The sequence below is a fragment of the Leiobunum rupestre genome, chromosome 4 (assembly GCF_980474605.1).
Source record: "Leiobunum rupestre chromosome 4, qqLeiRupe1.1.hap1, whole genome shotgun sequence".
Classification (NCBI taxonomy): Eukaryota; Metazoa; Arthropoda; class Arachnida; order Opiliones; family Sclerosomatidae; genus Leiobunum; species Leiobunum rupestre.
In genome coordinates this window covers 34,828,462-34,841,391 of record NC_143387.1, presented here as the reverse complement: position 1 = coordinate 34,841,391, position 12,930 = coordinate 34,828,462, and the positions used below count along the sequence as shown (strand labels likewise).

Here is a 12,930-nt window from a genome sequence, read left to right as displayed (position 1 = left end):
CCATCCGCGATTGTCAGTAAATAAATAATGGCGGGCGAGTTGTAGAGCGGCGTAACGTGTCAAGGGCGACGCGCGAATCTAGGTTTCTCTCATCTGGCGTATATAGCCGCGATTATTTGGGGAAAGATTTCAGACTTTGAATTCGCTCCGCGAGTTTCCCCCGTTACGCGCCGAGAGTGAAACTGGAAGATTGCCAACTTTATAAATCATTAGCCGCCCGCCCGACCGTAAGGTGGAAAGACTTAAACCGGCAGGTATATTATAAGATTCGTTGAAAAGCACTCCCCGCAAAATGAGTGCTCTCCTAAACAGCAAAGTTCATCATATTTTCAAGATGGCCAAAACTCCGTCTCGGTTTTAAGTACGCTTTATATCTAGCGTATATACGGCTTCTAGGAATTAAAGAGGCAAAAACGATTTGGAACGAAGAGAAATACATTTCGGACTGCGGAAGCGAATGGCGCACCTGCTTATATTATCCATCTCACGCTAATAGCTTCGCCAAATCTAATGGTAGCTCATCCCTAGACGCGTAGTCCTTATCCTTAGAAGCGTTTACCATTTAGAAGAGCCGAACTTCTCGCGAAATAAGCAAAATTTTAAACGCGTGGGTATTAAACAAACTGGACTCGTTTCTTATCCCCCCCCCCCCCCCCGGGCTTGAAACGTTTTAATATAGGTCGGCCGTGACTGAACTGTTTTAAAAATATCCGTTCCGAACAAAAGCTGGGAGGAGCCCTCCCACGCGAGCCTCCGTCTAGAAGTGACACTCGACGCTTTTCTCGGCTCCGGGTTTTCCCCGTTCGTCTAATAATAACTGGACTGACTGTTCCTTTTTTTCCCTCTTCAAATTCGCGAACAAAAAGCCAGTTTCGAGTTTCTTGAACTTCTTGACCAGTTTATTTTCGATCCTTACCGAAGCGACGCCCTTTACATTTCGTCATTATTTTTAACGGGATTTTACCTTCTTTACAAAGTCCAGGTGCATTTTTCTATTGACGTATACCGTAGTGTTTAACTACTCTACCTTGAAACCCTCTACATGCTTGCAATTTACCGTGTAAAATTGCGCAAAATAAAAAAAATTAAATAATATAGCACCTGCAATGAAGTCTCAACGGGTAAATTCCCTTATATTTATATTATTCCATAAACATAATGCGTGACGTCATCATTGAAAATTTTCAAGCCACTTTAAACACTATTTCTACACGCTGTTTTAAATATTTTTGGTTTAAATAAGATGGAAAACTACCCGTTTGAAATGATTCGCTCTTTTAAACGCGGTAGAAAAATATTTAAAAATTAAATCTAACGGAGCATATTTGGCCTATTGCTATAATCACGTTGTCACGCTGAAGCAAACTGATTTCGCCATACAACAATTAATGGCTATTTCCATCATCATGAACTTTCTACCTAATAGAACGAGAAAGTGACGCTTCTACTTGAACAAGCAGTTTCTTTACATTGAACCCCTAAATGTTTCTCTTTAAGTTTGCACTAAGTTCTCAAATCCTAAATTTTTTTATAGGAAAAATAGGATTATATTTCTAAAAATACTATTTTTCCAAAATTATGGGATTTTACAGGAATATATATGCTATTTCATTTACTAATTTAATGCATTTAAAACAAATTTTAGTAAAATAAATCTTTGATCTTCACTAAAAAAATTGAAACTATTTAACTATTTTATCACAAAAATATTCTAGTAGCTAACCATGTTAACAATAACAAAAGTATAGTTTAGAATGAATTTGACCTATAGCTAAATCTAGCAATTTAACTGACTTGAGAGTGTCGGGATTTGAAATGGGCAAAATATCAAAATTATAGGATTTTATAGGACTTTCTGGGGATTTTTCTAAAAATATAGGATGTTACATGACATTTTTGAAAATATAGGAATTATAGAACCTCTGGGGGCCCTGTAGTCTTTCGTCAATCTCAATTAAGTTCATTATATAAATATAATATCCAGTATTTATTTATGCTTAGAGTGACGGATAAAATAATATCGTCTCTGTTTTGACTCTGTTACTTACAGTTATAAACTTCGTTATCTAACTGATACGCTAAGCGTATATATAATCTGAGAAAAAAAATTCGGATAAAAATGATAACTTTGATATATCTGAAATCTGTCTGTTTACAATCAAATTCAGATTAGCTTAAACTATCTGGTTAGAATTTTGACCCGTATCAACTTAACTGATTATGAAAGTTCCGATTGTCTTAATTATTTCCTCGGTTCAGATAAGGAAACTTATCATGGCAATTGGTTGGAAGCACTATTCTTGAGAATATAATATTGATAAATTAATTTTTTTGAGTGCGTACTTCTTAATATATTAACGCAATATGGATTTTTAATTTAAAGCACGTGACACGTGATTTTTTAATGAGTTTTTATACCGCGCGTCCAATTTCGTGGGCCGGCTAGTACGATTATTTCTTGGCAGTTAGAAGTTACCACTACATTAAGCTAAAATATTCTCGAACTTCATTGCTCTCGGTGTCAGATAACATCGACTTTAGGGACGTCATTTCAGGATTTTTCAGAAGGGCAGAACTTGAGCTCCAGAAAACAGTTTTTTTAAGGGCAAAATTCGTCAAATTTAATATTTTTTGTATATTTAATTGGAATAGTTATTGCATAATTGCTAGTGATTTTCAGGATAATAGACAGAATAAAACATTTTCTTAAGTTATTCTTTTTTAATTTTTTTAATAAAAATTAAATCAATCGATTTTTTTATTTAAATCTGATTTATTTTATGTTATTGAGTTCATTGATTTTTTAAAATTAATGCCTCTTTTCCGGTATAATTAACGTATATTTTACTTTTATTAGTTAGCTAATATTGCATTAAATAAAATCTTAATTAAATTTAATGATTATTTAATATTTTAGTTTGCTCAATTTTTTTTTAATAACTTATCTTTGTGCTATTGAAATGTATCATTACAAATATTTAATTTTTGTTCCATGGTAAACTTATTGAAAATTGTTAAAAATATTTTAAAAAGAACTGCTACTGCATGGAGTTATTATTTATTTAAATCTTTTTTGGGAGCTTTCGGACCGCGGTCCTTCCTCAGCCAAGCGTCGAGTAATACTGAAATGTATCATGATTTAAATCAATGAGTTTTTTTTTCCAAAACACTACTTCGATTTAAATCATAATCATGATTGGTTTAAATCAGCCAACCCTGGTAATAGTTAAATTCGTTAACTTTAAAAGCTCATAAAAACTCATTTATTTAATAAATACTACGTCTACGGCGTTGACGAACATTTTCACATTTGAGGAGGTGATGAAAAACGTTCGCTCGCTTCGCTTCAATAAGTTTCAGTTTTCGATCAGAATTGTGTTGAAAAAATTAACAAAAAAGAACAGTTTATGATAATGTACAATAAAGCCAAACGCAATTACTGCCCAGCTCATATAAAAAAATCTCTTGATGAAACCAATATCTTGGGAAGTCATGACATTTGAAATCGAATTTCTCGGACGGACAGCGCAAAGAACCAACGTAAGATCCCCCCCAAAATTGGCGTTATTTATTTTCAGGGCGCGTAGTACATATATCTCAATACGCCATTGTTACCTAACGTACAAGATATCGTAATGGAAGAAATCTCGCAGCCTTCGGTGGCGATATTAGGTGGCAGTGATTGGACATTATACACGTAGAGCGTGTCGCGGTTGGGGAAGCGTGAAATATCCGCGGAACACGGTTATACGAGACGATCTTTCAACCCGCGCCACCATCGGCCAATTGCGTAAAATAGAATTTCGAGAAAGCTTTAAGCGGCCAATGGACATTGTTTTCAAACGCGATTGCTCGTTATTTGTACGTTGCGCGAAGCAATATTTTAACGCTAAATATTTCGATAGAGAACGAAAAATAGCTATTATTAATATTCAGTCACTCGTTAAATATTTTGCCCGTGTCATCGTTATATTACGTACAAGACTAGCTAATTCAAAGTCCAACGTGCGGTTAAAAACGTACGCGTCGCGATTCATTACCGGGGCCGTATGAGCGTGGGTTTGCAATTTAAAATAGCCAATGAAAAACTAAAGAAGCGATCCCCCGGAGTCCTCGAAATCAAATTAACGCGAAAAAAAATAGGTTATAAAAGTAAAATGATACGACACGACGTTGGGAAAGAAACGTTAAAATTACAATTAAAAGTGTCGTTAAACGGAGAGACGTTATTTTAAATACGAGCGTCATTTTACGGCCGCCGTATTTAAACGAAGCCCTGGGGAATAAAATAGCCCCCTCTTTCTCTCTAATGACTTTTAATAATGAAACTTTCGATGGAGAAATATTAAGGTAAAGAGGCTTTGAACGACAAACCTAATAATTCGGTAACAACGTACGACGACTTATAACATTAAAGAAAAAAAATAATAGATTTTCGCTCCAGAAAAGGCTGTAATTGCGTGGAACGCTTTATAAGACAATAGACCCGTATCGCGATTGTTTAAACGGGGATTTCTTTTTTGGGCCATTAAGGAAAATGACGTTATATTTCGAAGGCAAAATATGAATACTTCCCCCATTATTGACACCCGAGTAAAGACGTTACTAAAACGGTTCATTTAACTAAGCGGGGAGAGCGACTTATAACCGATAGCTATAACATACGCGTAAGACGCGTATTATGCAATATAGCTTGTGGGTCAGGAAGTGGCCTACATGTGGACGCACCGAGAACGACAAAGGCTTAACGCGTAACCCTAACGTCAACAGTTTCCGACTGTAAGGTATAATGGGGGTACCGACGATGTGGAAATTATTCATTTAAACGAATGACAAACCGTACGTACCTTGCTTAGTCGCTGGGGTCCAGATTCGACTTCCGAATCCAAAAGACATAATACTAGGAAAATACACTGCTTAATTCTTCAATTGTCCTCGTAAAACGCGTAAATAGCGACATTCTCGCTCGACGCGGCTGCCGTTAGAGGAGCCATTTTGTAATATCCCGAACCGGCGCTACAGGGGGAAAGACTGACAAGTGCATCATACTACGCCGTAGCAGATTCTACCATTGAATAATCCATACTCGGCCCTCATTGATCCAAATCTCGAACTGTAGAGGAAATAATACTACGAAAAAGTAAACTCCAACGCGGGCCGCAGTATGAATAGTTCATTTCCTACTTTTTCTCGAACAGCTGCGTAACCTCAAAAGAAAAAAAATGAAAAAAAAAACCCAGTCAGTCGCGATTTTGCGGTACCGCGGGCCAAAATTAAAAACACGCTTGGCTTCATTATTAACATTTTGTCTGTCTAGTTTTTTTTTTATTTTTACCCATTAGTGGACCGGTTTTAGACCGAATGAAAGTGGAAGAGTTCAGGAATATTGCGCAAACGGACGAGAAAAAGGCCCCGAGATAGTAGGCCAATCGTACGAATCCTTTCCTAATCAAAATGTACAAATAACAAAACTTATCCTTGATAACAGAAAAAATGAAAATATTTCTCTTTGTACTTTGAATAAAAAGCATTTTCTATTTGGAAATGTTTATAAATAAATTTTGTATCTAATCGAAATACCAAGTTTGTGATAAATTTAAATTGGTATGGATTAAACATTGCAGGTTTACTAAATAAAATATTCAAAATTTTCGTAAACGTGCCTGACTATTATGTCGCCATCTGCGGTAATTTAGAGTAAAACTTGAATTATCGCAATTATTTGATATTACAAAGCGTAAACAATATGCATTTACTCGTTAGTTACGCTGACAAAGCGTTTACAAGTGCCCGTTTTTACGCGCCCCACGTTTTGGCCTTTTTGGGGTATTGAACTTTGAAACGAAATTATTACTGGTCCATATATTTGGGAACACCCCTTAAATGGATGTTTGAAAACGAAACCTCTAGATATAGAGGTGCCATCCAGTGACGGAATACTACATCAACCCGAATAGCTCAAACACGCCATCTACTGTCATTGTCACTTCCAAAGGATTATTTATCGCAAATTTATTTATTTTGTTAAAATAACTTAAGTTAAATAATATGATTACGTTTTGTTTTTATTAAGATCAATATCCAAATTTTCCGGTAAGTAAGAATCGATCTTTGGAACGTTTCGACAACCCAATTGTGTCTAGTTAAGGACAATCGATTACCATGTTAGTTCCGGAAACGAATGTAATTACAAATTAAATACATAAATAAATAGTTATTCCTCCAGCTGTTCGCAAAATCGCAAAAAAAAAATATTTTAATGGTAAAGGTTTTGCATGCGGTTTTATCAAATCAAAGCAACAAAACGTTGAATTTCGTTCGTGTTTTACTGCAGCTTTCCTCCAAATTATTCAAATATTATATCAATATAACACCGAATTTCTATCGTGTTCAATACTTTTTTTACAAATGGTCAAGAGCGATGTTATTGAATCGTTGGATTAAAAGGAAAAAGTTTGATTTCTATGGGGCGCCAAACCTGGAAAAAGGGAATATGAACTTATAAAATAGAATATAAACAATTATATAGATTATGACGTTTTAAAATAAAGATTATGACGTTTCAAAATAAAGATTATGACGTTTCAAAATAAAGATTATGACGTTTCAAAATAAAGATTATGACGTTTTAAAATAAATATTATGAGGTTTTAAAATAAAGATTATGACGTTTCAAAATAAATATTATGACGTTTCAAAATAAATATTATGACGTTTCAAAATAAAGATTATGACGTTTCAAAATAAAGATTATGACGTTTTAAAATAAAGATTATGACGTTTCAAAATAAATATTATGACGTTTTTGCGTTTTCTCAAAGTAACAGAATGTAGTATTTGCGAAACATAAAGTAATGGAGCATCTGTAAAAAACTAAAGCTGGGCCTCTAATCAGAGGGAACTGACGTAAGCCTTGAAGTTACAAGGTCACTCTAATCACGTCTGAGACAAGACTTGGATTGATTCCAAGTTTTTCCCTTTTGAAAGAGAACGCGGGGAGTTAGTTCGTCTGAATAGAAATGCTACAATCGCCGAGTTCTGTCGCGTAACTCTAGAGATACACAATTCAGTTTCCTAAAATTTGTTTCCTTTTCTTAGGTTCGATGTTTGTAACACTTTGACTGCCTAAATTACCAAATAGGTACCTTTTCTTCGCGGAACAATGAAGAAACTAGTTGGAAACCTATTAAAATCATCAATCAAAAATCGAGTCGTTCAAAGGCATTCATCGACGACCCTTAAGCGGGTAGTTCAAGATAATGAAGAAGACGATTACAACAGAGCCAAGCCTTTTGACCAAATACCCCATGTTCCGTCTGTTCCGCTTTTAGGAAGTGGCTGGACGTTCCTTCCGTTTCTTGGTAAGCATCAGAAATATTTCGATAAAAACTTTAAACATTTTTGGTAAATTTGAAGTCAAATATTTACGTTCTTCAATTGAAAATGGCTAATGAAGTCCCGATTCTTAGGTCGATACAATTTGCAAAGACTGCACCGAGCAGCGTTTGACAAGTATCAACGATATGGCAGCTTAGTACGGGAGGAAATAACGGCCGGGTCGACCATCGTCAATGTATTCGACCCGGACGATATCGAGAAGATATTTCGAACTGAAGGTAGAACACCCAGGCGTTTTCCTTTCGAATCGTTGAGGAGAATCACGCGCAGCAAGAAGAATGCCATACAGAGACAGGGATTACTCAGCTCGTACGTCCTTTCAATTTAAATTAGGCCTAGCGAAGATCTTTACGAAGTAATCGGGACGCGTTCCGTCGCAGGGAGGACGAAGAATGGTACCACATGCGATCTGTCGCCCAACCTCATATGTTAAAGCCTCGGAATGTGCTGAACTATCTTCCGGCCATGGACCAAGTCGCCATTGAATTCACCGAAAGATTGGCCAAGATAAGAGACGATAAACGCCGTGTGACGAATTTTCACAAGGAAATGACCAAATGGGCCCTCGAAAGTATGCGCTAAATAATACGTTTCTTTTCAAATCAATAATGAACGAGAAGGTATCGCTTTGGTGGGTTTGGACACCAGACTGGGCAGTTTCGCCGACGATTTACAACCGGATTCGGACGCTAACAAAATTCTCGAGGCGGTATTCCAACTTTTTGAATTGATCTATCGACTCGAATTTGGAATGTTGCCTTTTTGGAAAAAATACGACACACCCCTGTTTAAGAAATTCGAAGAACAAATTCTTTTCTTTAACGAGTATGTATATTACAATGTTGTTTTCTTGAATCCAAATAAAAGCGTTGCACTTTTACGAATTAGAATATCAATGAAGTATTTGAAGATAAACAAGGAGAGACTTTCGAAGAAGCTAAAGAATGAACCGCCCACCGTCTTAGAACTCTTGATTCAAGAAAAGGGAGCCAACGACGAGATAATTGGAAGCGTCATTCGTGACATGTTCGTCGCTGGAACGGATACCGTAATAGAACCCAAAATTTCGGAGATAAACGTGTAAAGACATCGATTGAGACTAATTTTGCGAATCCTTTTAGACTTCAAACACCATGTGTTTCTTTTTGTACTTTCTGGCCAAACATCCCGAAATCCAGGAGAAAGTGTACCAAGAGATACGAAGTTTGGTCAAAAGCGAAACCGAATCGATAACGGACAGCCACTTGAACGAGATGAGGTATACGAAGGCTTGCGTCAAGGAAAGTCAAAGACTTCTTCCGGTTACAATAGGATTTTCTAGAAAAGCCGGAAAGAATATCGCGCTGTCGGGATACCAGATTCCGGAAGGGGTAAGCCGACGATGAATATTATTGCCAGGGCTGTGCTTATGGCTTCGGTGACGCTGGTCCGAAACTCGTAAACCGAAGTTAATTTTAGAAGTCTTCCATAAACACTTCTATGTTAAAATTCAAACAGTTCCCTCCCTAACTCCCTAAGCACGGCCCTGAATATCTTCTCCACTAATTCGACTTCGTTTGACACATGGTTGAATGATTTAAGACTGTTCTGATTGTGCAATTGATGGTGGCTAATGGCCTGGAAAAAAACTTTAAAGACGCCAAGAGCTTTAAGCCGGAAAGGTGGTTACGAGGGTCGGAAGCGCAAAAGATGATACACCCTTTCCTGTTCATTCCTTTCGGATTCGGGCCCAGAGCCTGCATAGGGCGCAGAATTGCCGAACAAGAATTGTACTCCTTAATAATAAGGGTAAGCGAAGGGTTTTCACCTTGGTATACAGGGCGTTTCAAAAGTTATGCAAAAATTTGAAGGAGGTGTAGGGGGTGAGTTGAGATGTATGCCTGTTTTCCCCATTTTCCTACGATGAGTTAAAAGAGCGCCAGAGGGCTTCAAAGTAAGGCCTACTATCCCCTGGAAGTTGACTGAAACAAGCGCAAAACCAAGGAGCAGGGATTTAAATACTGTTAGTTTACTTTTTTACGCTGGTTGCCTCGATTTGTTTACTAAGTCCTTTTTTACCTTAATGTTCGAATTTCCCTGTTGCTTGGTTTTGCACTTGTTGCAGCCTACTTCCCGGAGCTAGTAGGCCACACTTTGAAGCTCTCTGGCGCTCTTTTAACTCACCGTAGGAAAATTAAAAAAAAAGGCATACTTCTCAACTCACCCCCTACAACTCCTTAAAATATTGGAATAACATTTGAAACACCCTGTATATGGTATATTTTACCACAATCTGTTCATTTGTAGATGGTTAGTCGATTTCGTTTGGAGTACCACGACGGAGATTTGGATTTACTCACTAGACTTACCAATATTCCTGACAAGCCTTTGAATTTTCAATTTTACGATCGTTGAAAGAAAATATTACGGATTGCCTCCAGTGAACACTCAAGACCAGGGCATACCCTGGGAATTTAAAACAAAATACTTGGACCAATAAGCTGATCCCACCTTCTCATGGCGACAAGCGTGTCACAGCCGAAAACCTGGCGCCAGCGCTAGACCACGGTTTTTATATATACACAGGTTAGACTACTTCGGCTCAGAGATGGACGCTTATGAGCTACTCCCGCGTTTAGAGAATTTGAAAAATTCTACTTCGCGCCTACAGCGCCGGCTTGTGTAAAGTTTCTGAACTATAATAAACTATTGTTAAAATAATATTTACATTTAAAAATGGAGCGCCACCTATATTTTAAATTTAAATGTATCGCAGATAATTAAAGAGATAGTGTCAGAATTTTCTACGTATATGAAGTTTTTTCATCAATTATTTAAAAATATAGTAAAGAAAAATATAGCTATAAAACATTTGGTATAAATATAAATATTCACGATTAATTTTAAATTTTAAAATAGAAATATAGCGTAACTTTTTTTATCACATACTGTCTACGTCATAGATAGGTTGATGTTTATTGGTTGCTACTAGAGCGAGCTGGAGATAGAATTTTTAGGGGATTACAGGAGGAAATTTTACTCCCATAGCTTTCTTTTGATCCGAGTTTCCCGCTTTCGCACGCTTTAAGCCCCTCATTCGATGGAAAGTAATTATTATTACCGCACGGTGCTTTCGGTGGCATATTTCCGTAGAATATAAATATTGTTATAATGACTACGTATAAGAAATAATGATATAATTTATAAACAATACCTTGTTATCGATTTTTTCTTCAATTTCTATTTTGAAAATATTATTTTTACACGTAGCCGGCTAGTGATTCTAGAATCTCGAACCGCGTGGTCCGCGAGAAGAAAGTAAAAAAACGCGCTTACAAATCCTCTACGCGATAGTAGAAAAAGACTACTGGAAATTCCCCGCCGCTCGAGCGCGCCGAAATCTACCAAACTCATGACGTCAACAATCTGTGAAGTTTTGCGCGGCTATTGAAATACCATTATTTTATATTAAAATATAAAACTAAATACTAATTGTAAGTGCTAATATGTATATATATTCTGATTCAGGACTTAAAAATCTATCATAACGTGTAAGCCAAAGAACAAAATTTTAAATTAATCTGAGTTGGCACTATCTCTTTAATAAATTTTAAAATGCATATTATCAAATTGTAAATACGGTAGCTCATTAGTATATTTATAATTAAAATTTATAAAAATTTTATTTATAATAAATTAATTAGTACTGTTTATATACTTTAGAGGGCGTACCAGTAGCATAGTAGAAAACGGGGTTGCCTGTCAGAAGAGCTTAAGAGGATCAAAACGCTAGCACGTATGAAGGTACAAGTAGTCTAACCTGTGTAAATATATAAACCGTGACTAGACTCATTTCTGATCTGTTAATTAGCAAAAATTATCGTCTGCTAAATGACGGTTCAACAATGACTATATAGATGGAGGTAGAGTAAATACAAAATGTTGTCTGTTGTGAGCGGAATAGGCCTTTCTAAAAAATAAGCTGCACTTGCTGAAATAGTTTGTGTAGCTCATTCGTCACGAAATACGTAGAAGTTCCGTTCTGTTGATGCTTAAAAACAGTGTACTTCGTCGAATTTACTCTTATGTCCAGGGCTTTTCGTAGTAAAACGTCATCGATACGTCACCCGTGAAGAACGTCAATTCTAATTTATAAAAAGGCCTATTTACAGTTCATGTATAATATATTTCTGCCAAACCTAAGGAGGGATCAGCAAGTATGGTTCTTTGAAATAAAAATAAAATTAAAACTACTCGAAAGTCGAAACTAATAGAATTATATAAAAAATAACGACGTCACCGATATCATAAAAGAACACTTTAATAGTCCAATAATAAAACTACAACTGCGTCATAATGCCATTTGAAACGTCATAAAGAAAATATATCGATTTTCGTAGATTAACATTTATACGAAAAAACTAAAAAATATACTAAATTTATGTACAATGGGAAAACTTTATATATACCGGTATTGTAAAATGTAATAATCATCAAATTAAAAATGTTCAGTTCAACGCTAGATGGCGCGTCCTTGCGTTATTGTAGAAGCGAATGGATCGATTTCTTAAATCGATTCGGCGCTAGCGAAAGTATAGTACACTAGGCACAGTCTTTGCTTGGAACCATTTTGTGATTATTTGTACTGCGAAAATAACACGTTCACTAAATCAAAGTGGTTCGTTTTGTTCTCGAGTTTCGTTGCACTTTGATATTTTATTTTGTAGTTAACATCAACAAATTCTTCTTATATGTATTTCAGTTTCAATAAAATTAAACAGATTAAATAAGAGACTTTATCAAGGTTAAAATGCAGATTTCACAGTATTTGATAATAGATAGGTTAAGCCACCGCCCGAAAACGCGTAGAGGGAACTTGTAGGATTGTAGACGTACCTTTGTGTGTACAGCCTGCACCTTCTACAAGATCCCTCTACACGTTTTCTACACATTTTCTGGTGCTGGCTTAACCTCTCAATTGTTTCGCAAAGGGCACTTGGCAGTGCAATCTAAAGTTCACACTCAACCATCTGCATGGTTTTGTTCAGCTTCTCTAATATTATGAATTTTACGAATAGCACTCAATGTATATGCAAAATAACAAAGCTTAAAAGGGCACACCGGCGTTTGAATCTTACTACTTTTCAGCGCGATTTCCAGAAATAGGGCTGGGAAAATAAAAAAAAATGTAGTTGTTCGCATTTTGCTATCATTAGCTACTGAAGAAAAAGAGCTTCTTTATTTACACCCAGATTTTTCAAACGCAGAAAAAATTGATTCTGAAAGTCGGCAGCGAAAAAGATTATCAGTAAATAATTTTAAATTGAAGTTAGTTTCTTACTTCCACGAAAGCTCTCAAGTTTGCTGCAATAACGAGTCTATGTAGGGTTGCCATCATTTTTTCAGATTGTAATTCTCTGACTTACCAGCTTTTTCTTAGCCATTTACTGATATTTTCCCTGACTTATTTTATGCCAAAATTTGTAAATTTTTAACCTATTAACCATAATTAAACTCCCTGACTTAAGGCCCATATTTAAATTTGATGACTTT

General features: G+C 36.1%; 2 protein-coding genes across 3 annotated transcripts in view; one reads left to right on the top strand and one right to left on the bottom strand.

The window, feature by feature from the left end:
* Positions 1–5,336, bottom strand: part of Eip63E (cyclin dependent kinase Eip63E) — a 117,421-nt gene extending 112,085 nt beyond the window's left edge. Inside the window, exon 1 of the mRNA XM_090171364.1 lies at positions 4,848–5,336. Coding sequence (XP_090027490.1) covers positions 4,848–4,896 — 49 coding nt within the window. The 5' untranslated portion in view covers positions 4,897–5,336. The remainder of the gene's footprint in view (positions 1–4,847) is intronic.
* A 1,661-nt stretch (positions 5,337–6,997) lies between these two features.
* On the top strand, positions 6,998–12,150 carry LOC149947527 (putative cytochrome P450 49a1). Of its 2 annotated transcripts, XR_016480460.1 has the most exons (9): positions 6,998–7,361; positions 7,470–7,707; positions 7,779–7,969; positions 8,019–8,223; positions 8,287–8,446; positions 8,520–8,768; positions 8,980–9,186; positions 9,685–9,963; positions 11,101–12,148. XR_016480460.1 is itself a non-coding variant. In XM_090172650.1 (8 exons), exons 1-8 carry the CDS (start codon positions 7,163–7,165, stop codon positions 9,790–9,792), a joined length of 1,557 nt encoding a protein of 518 aa, XP_090028776.1. In that variant the 5' UTR covers positions 6,998–7,162; the 3' UTR covers positions 9,793–12,150. The 2 variants fall into 2 exon arrangements, 1 of the variants encoding a protein (XP_090028776.1); XM_090172650.1 differs by having other exon boundaries at positions 9,685–12,150.
* The last annotated feature ends 780 nt before the right edge of the window (positions 12,151–12,930 follow it).

Coding starts and splice junctions, on each gene's coding strand:
- LOC149947527 (XM_090172650.1), top strand. CDS start 7,163: ATGAAGAAACTAGTTGGAAACCTATTAAAATCATCAATCAAAAATCGA. Junction 8,769..8,979: donor GATACCAGATTCCGGAAGGG/GTAAGCCGACGA, acceptor GAATGATTTAAG/ACTGTTCTGATTGTGCAATT. Junction 9,187..9,684: donor TGTACTCCTTAATAATAAGG/GTAAGCGAAGGG, acceptor GTTCATTTGTAG/ATGGTTAGTCGATTTCGTTT.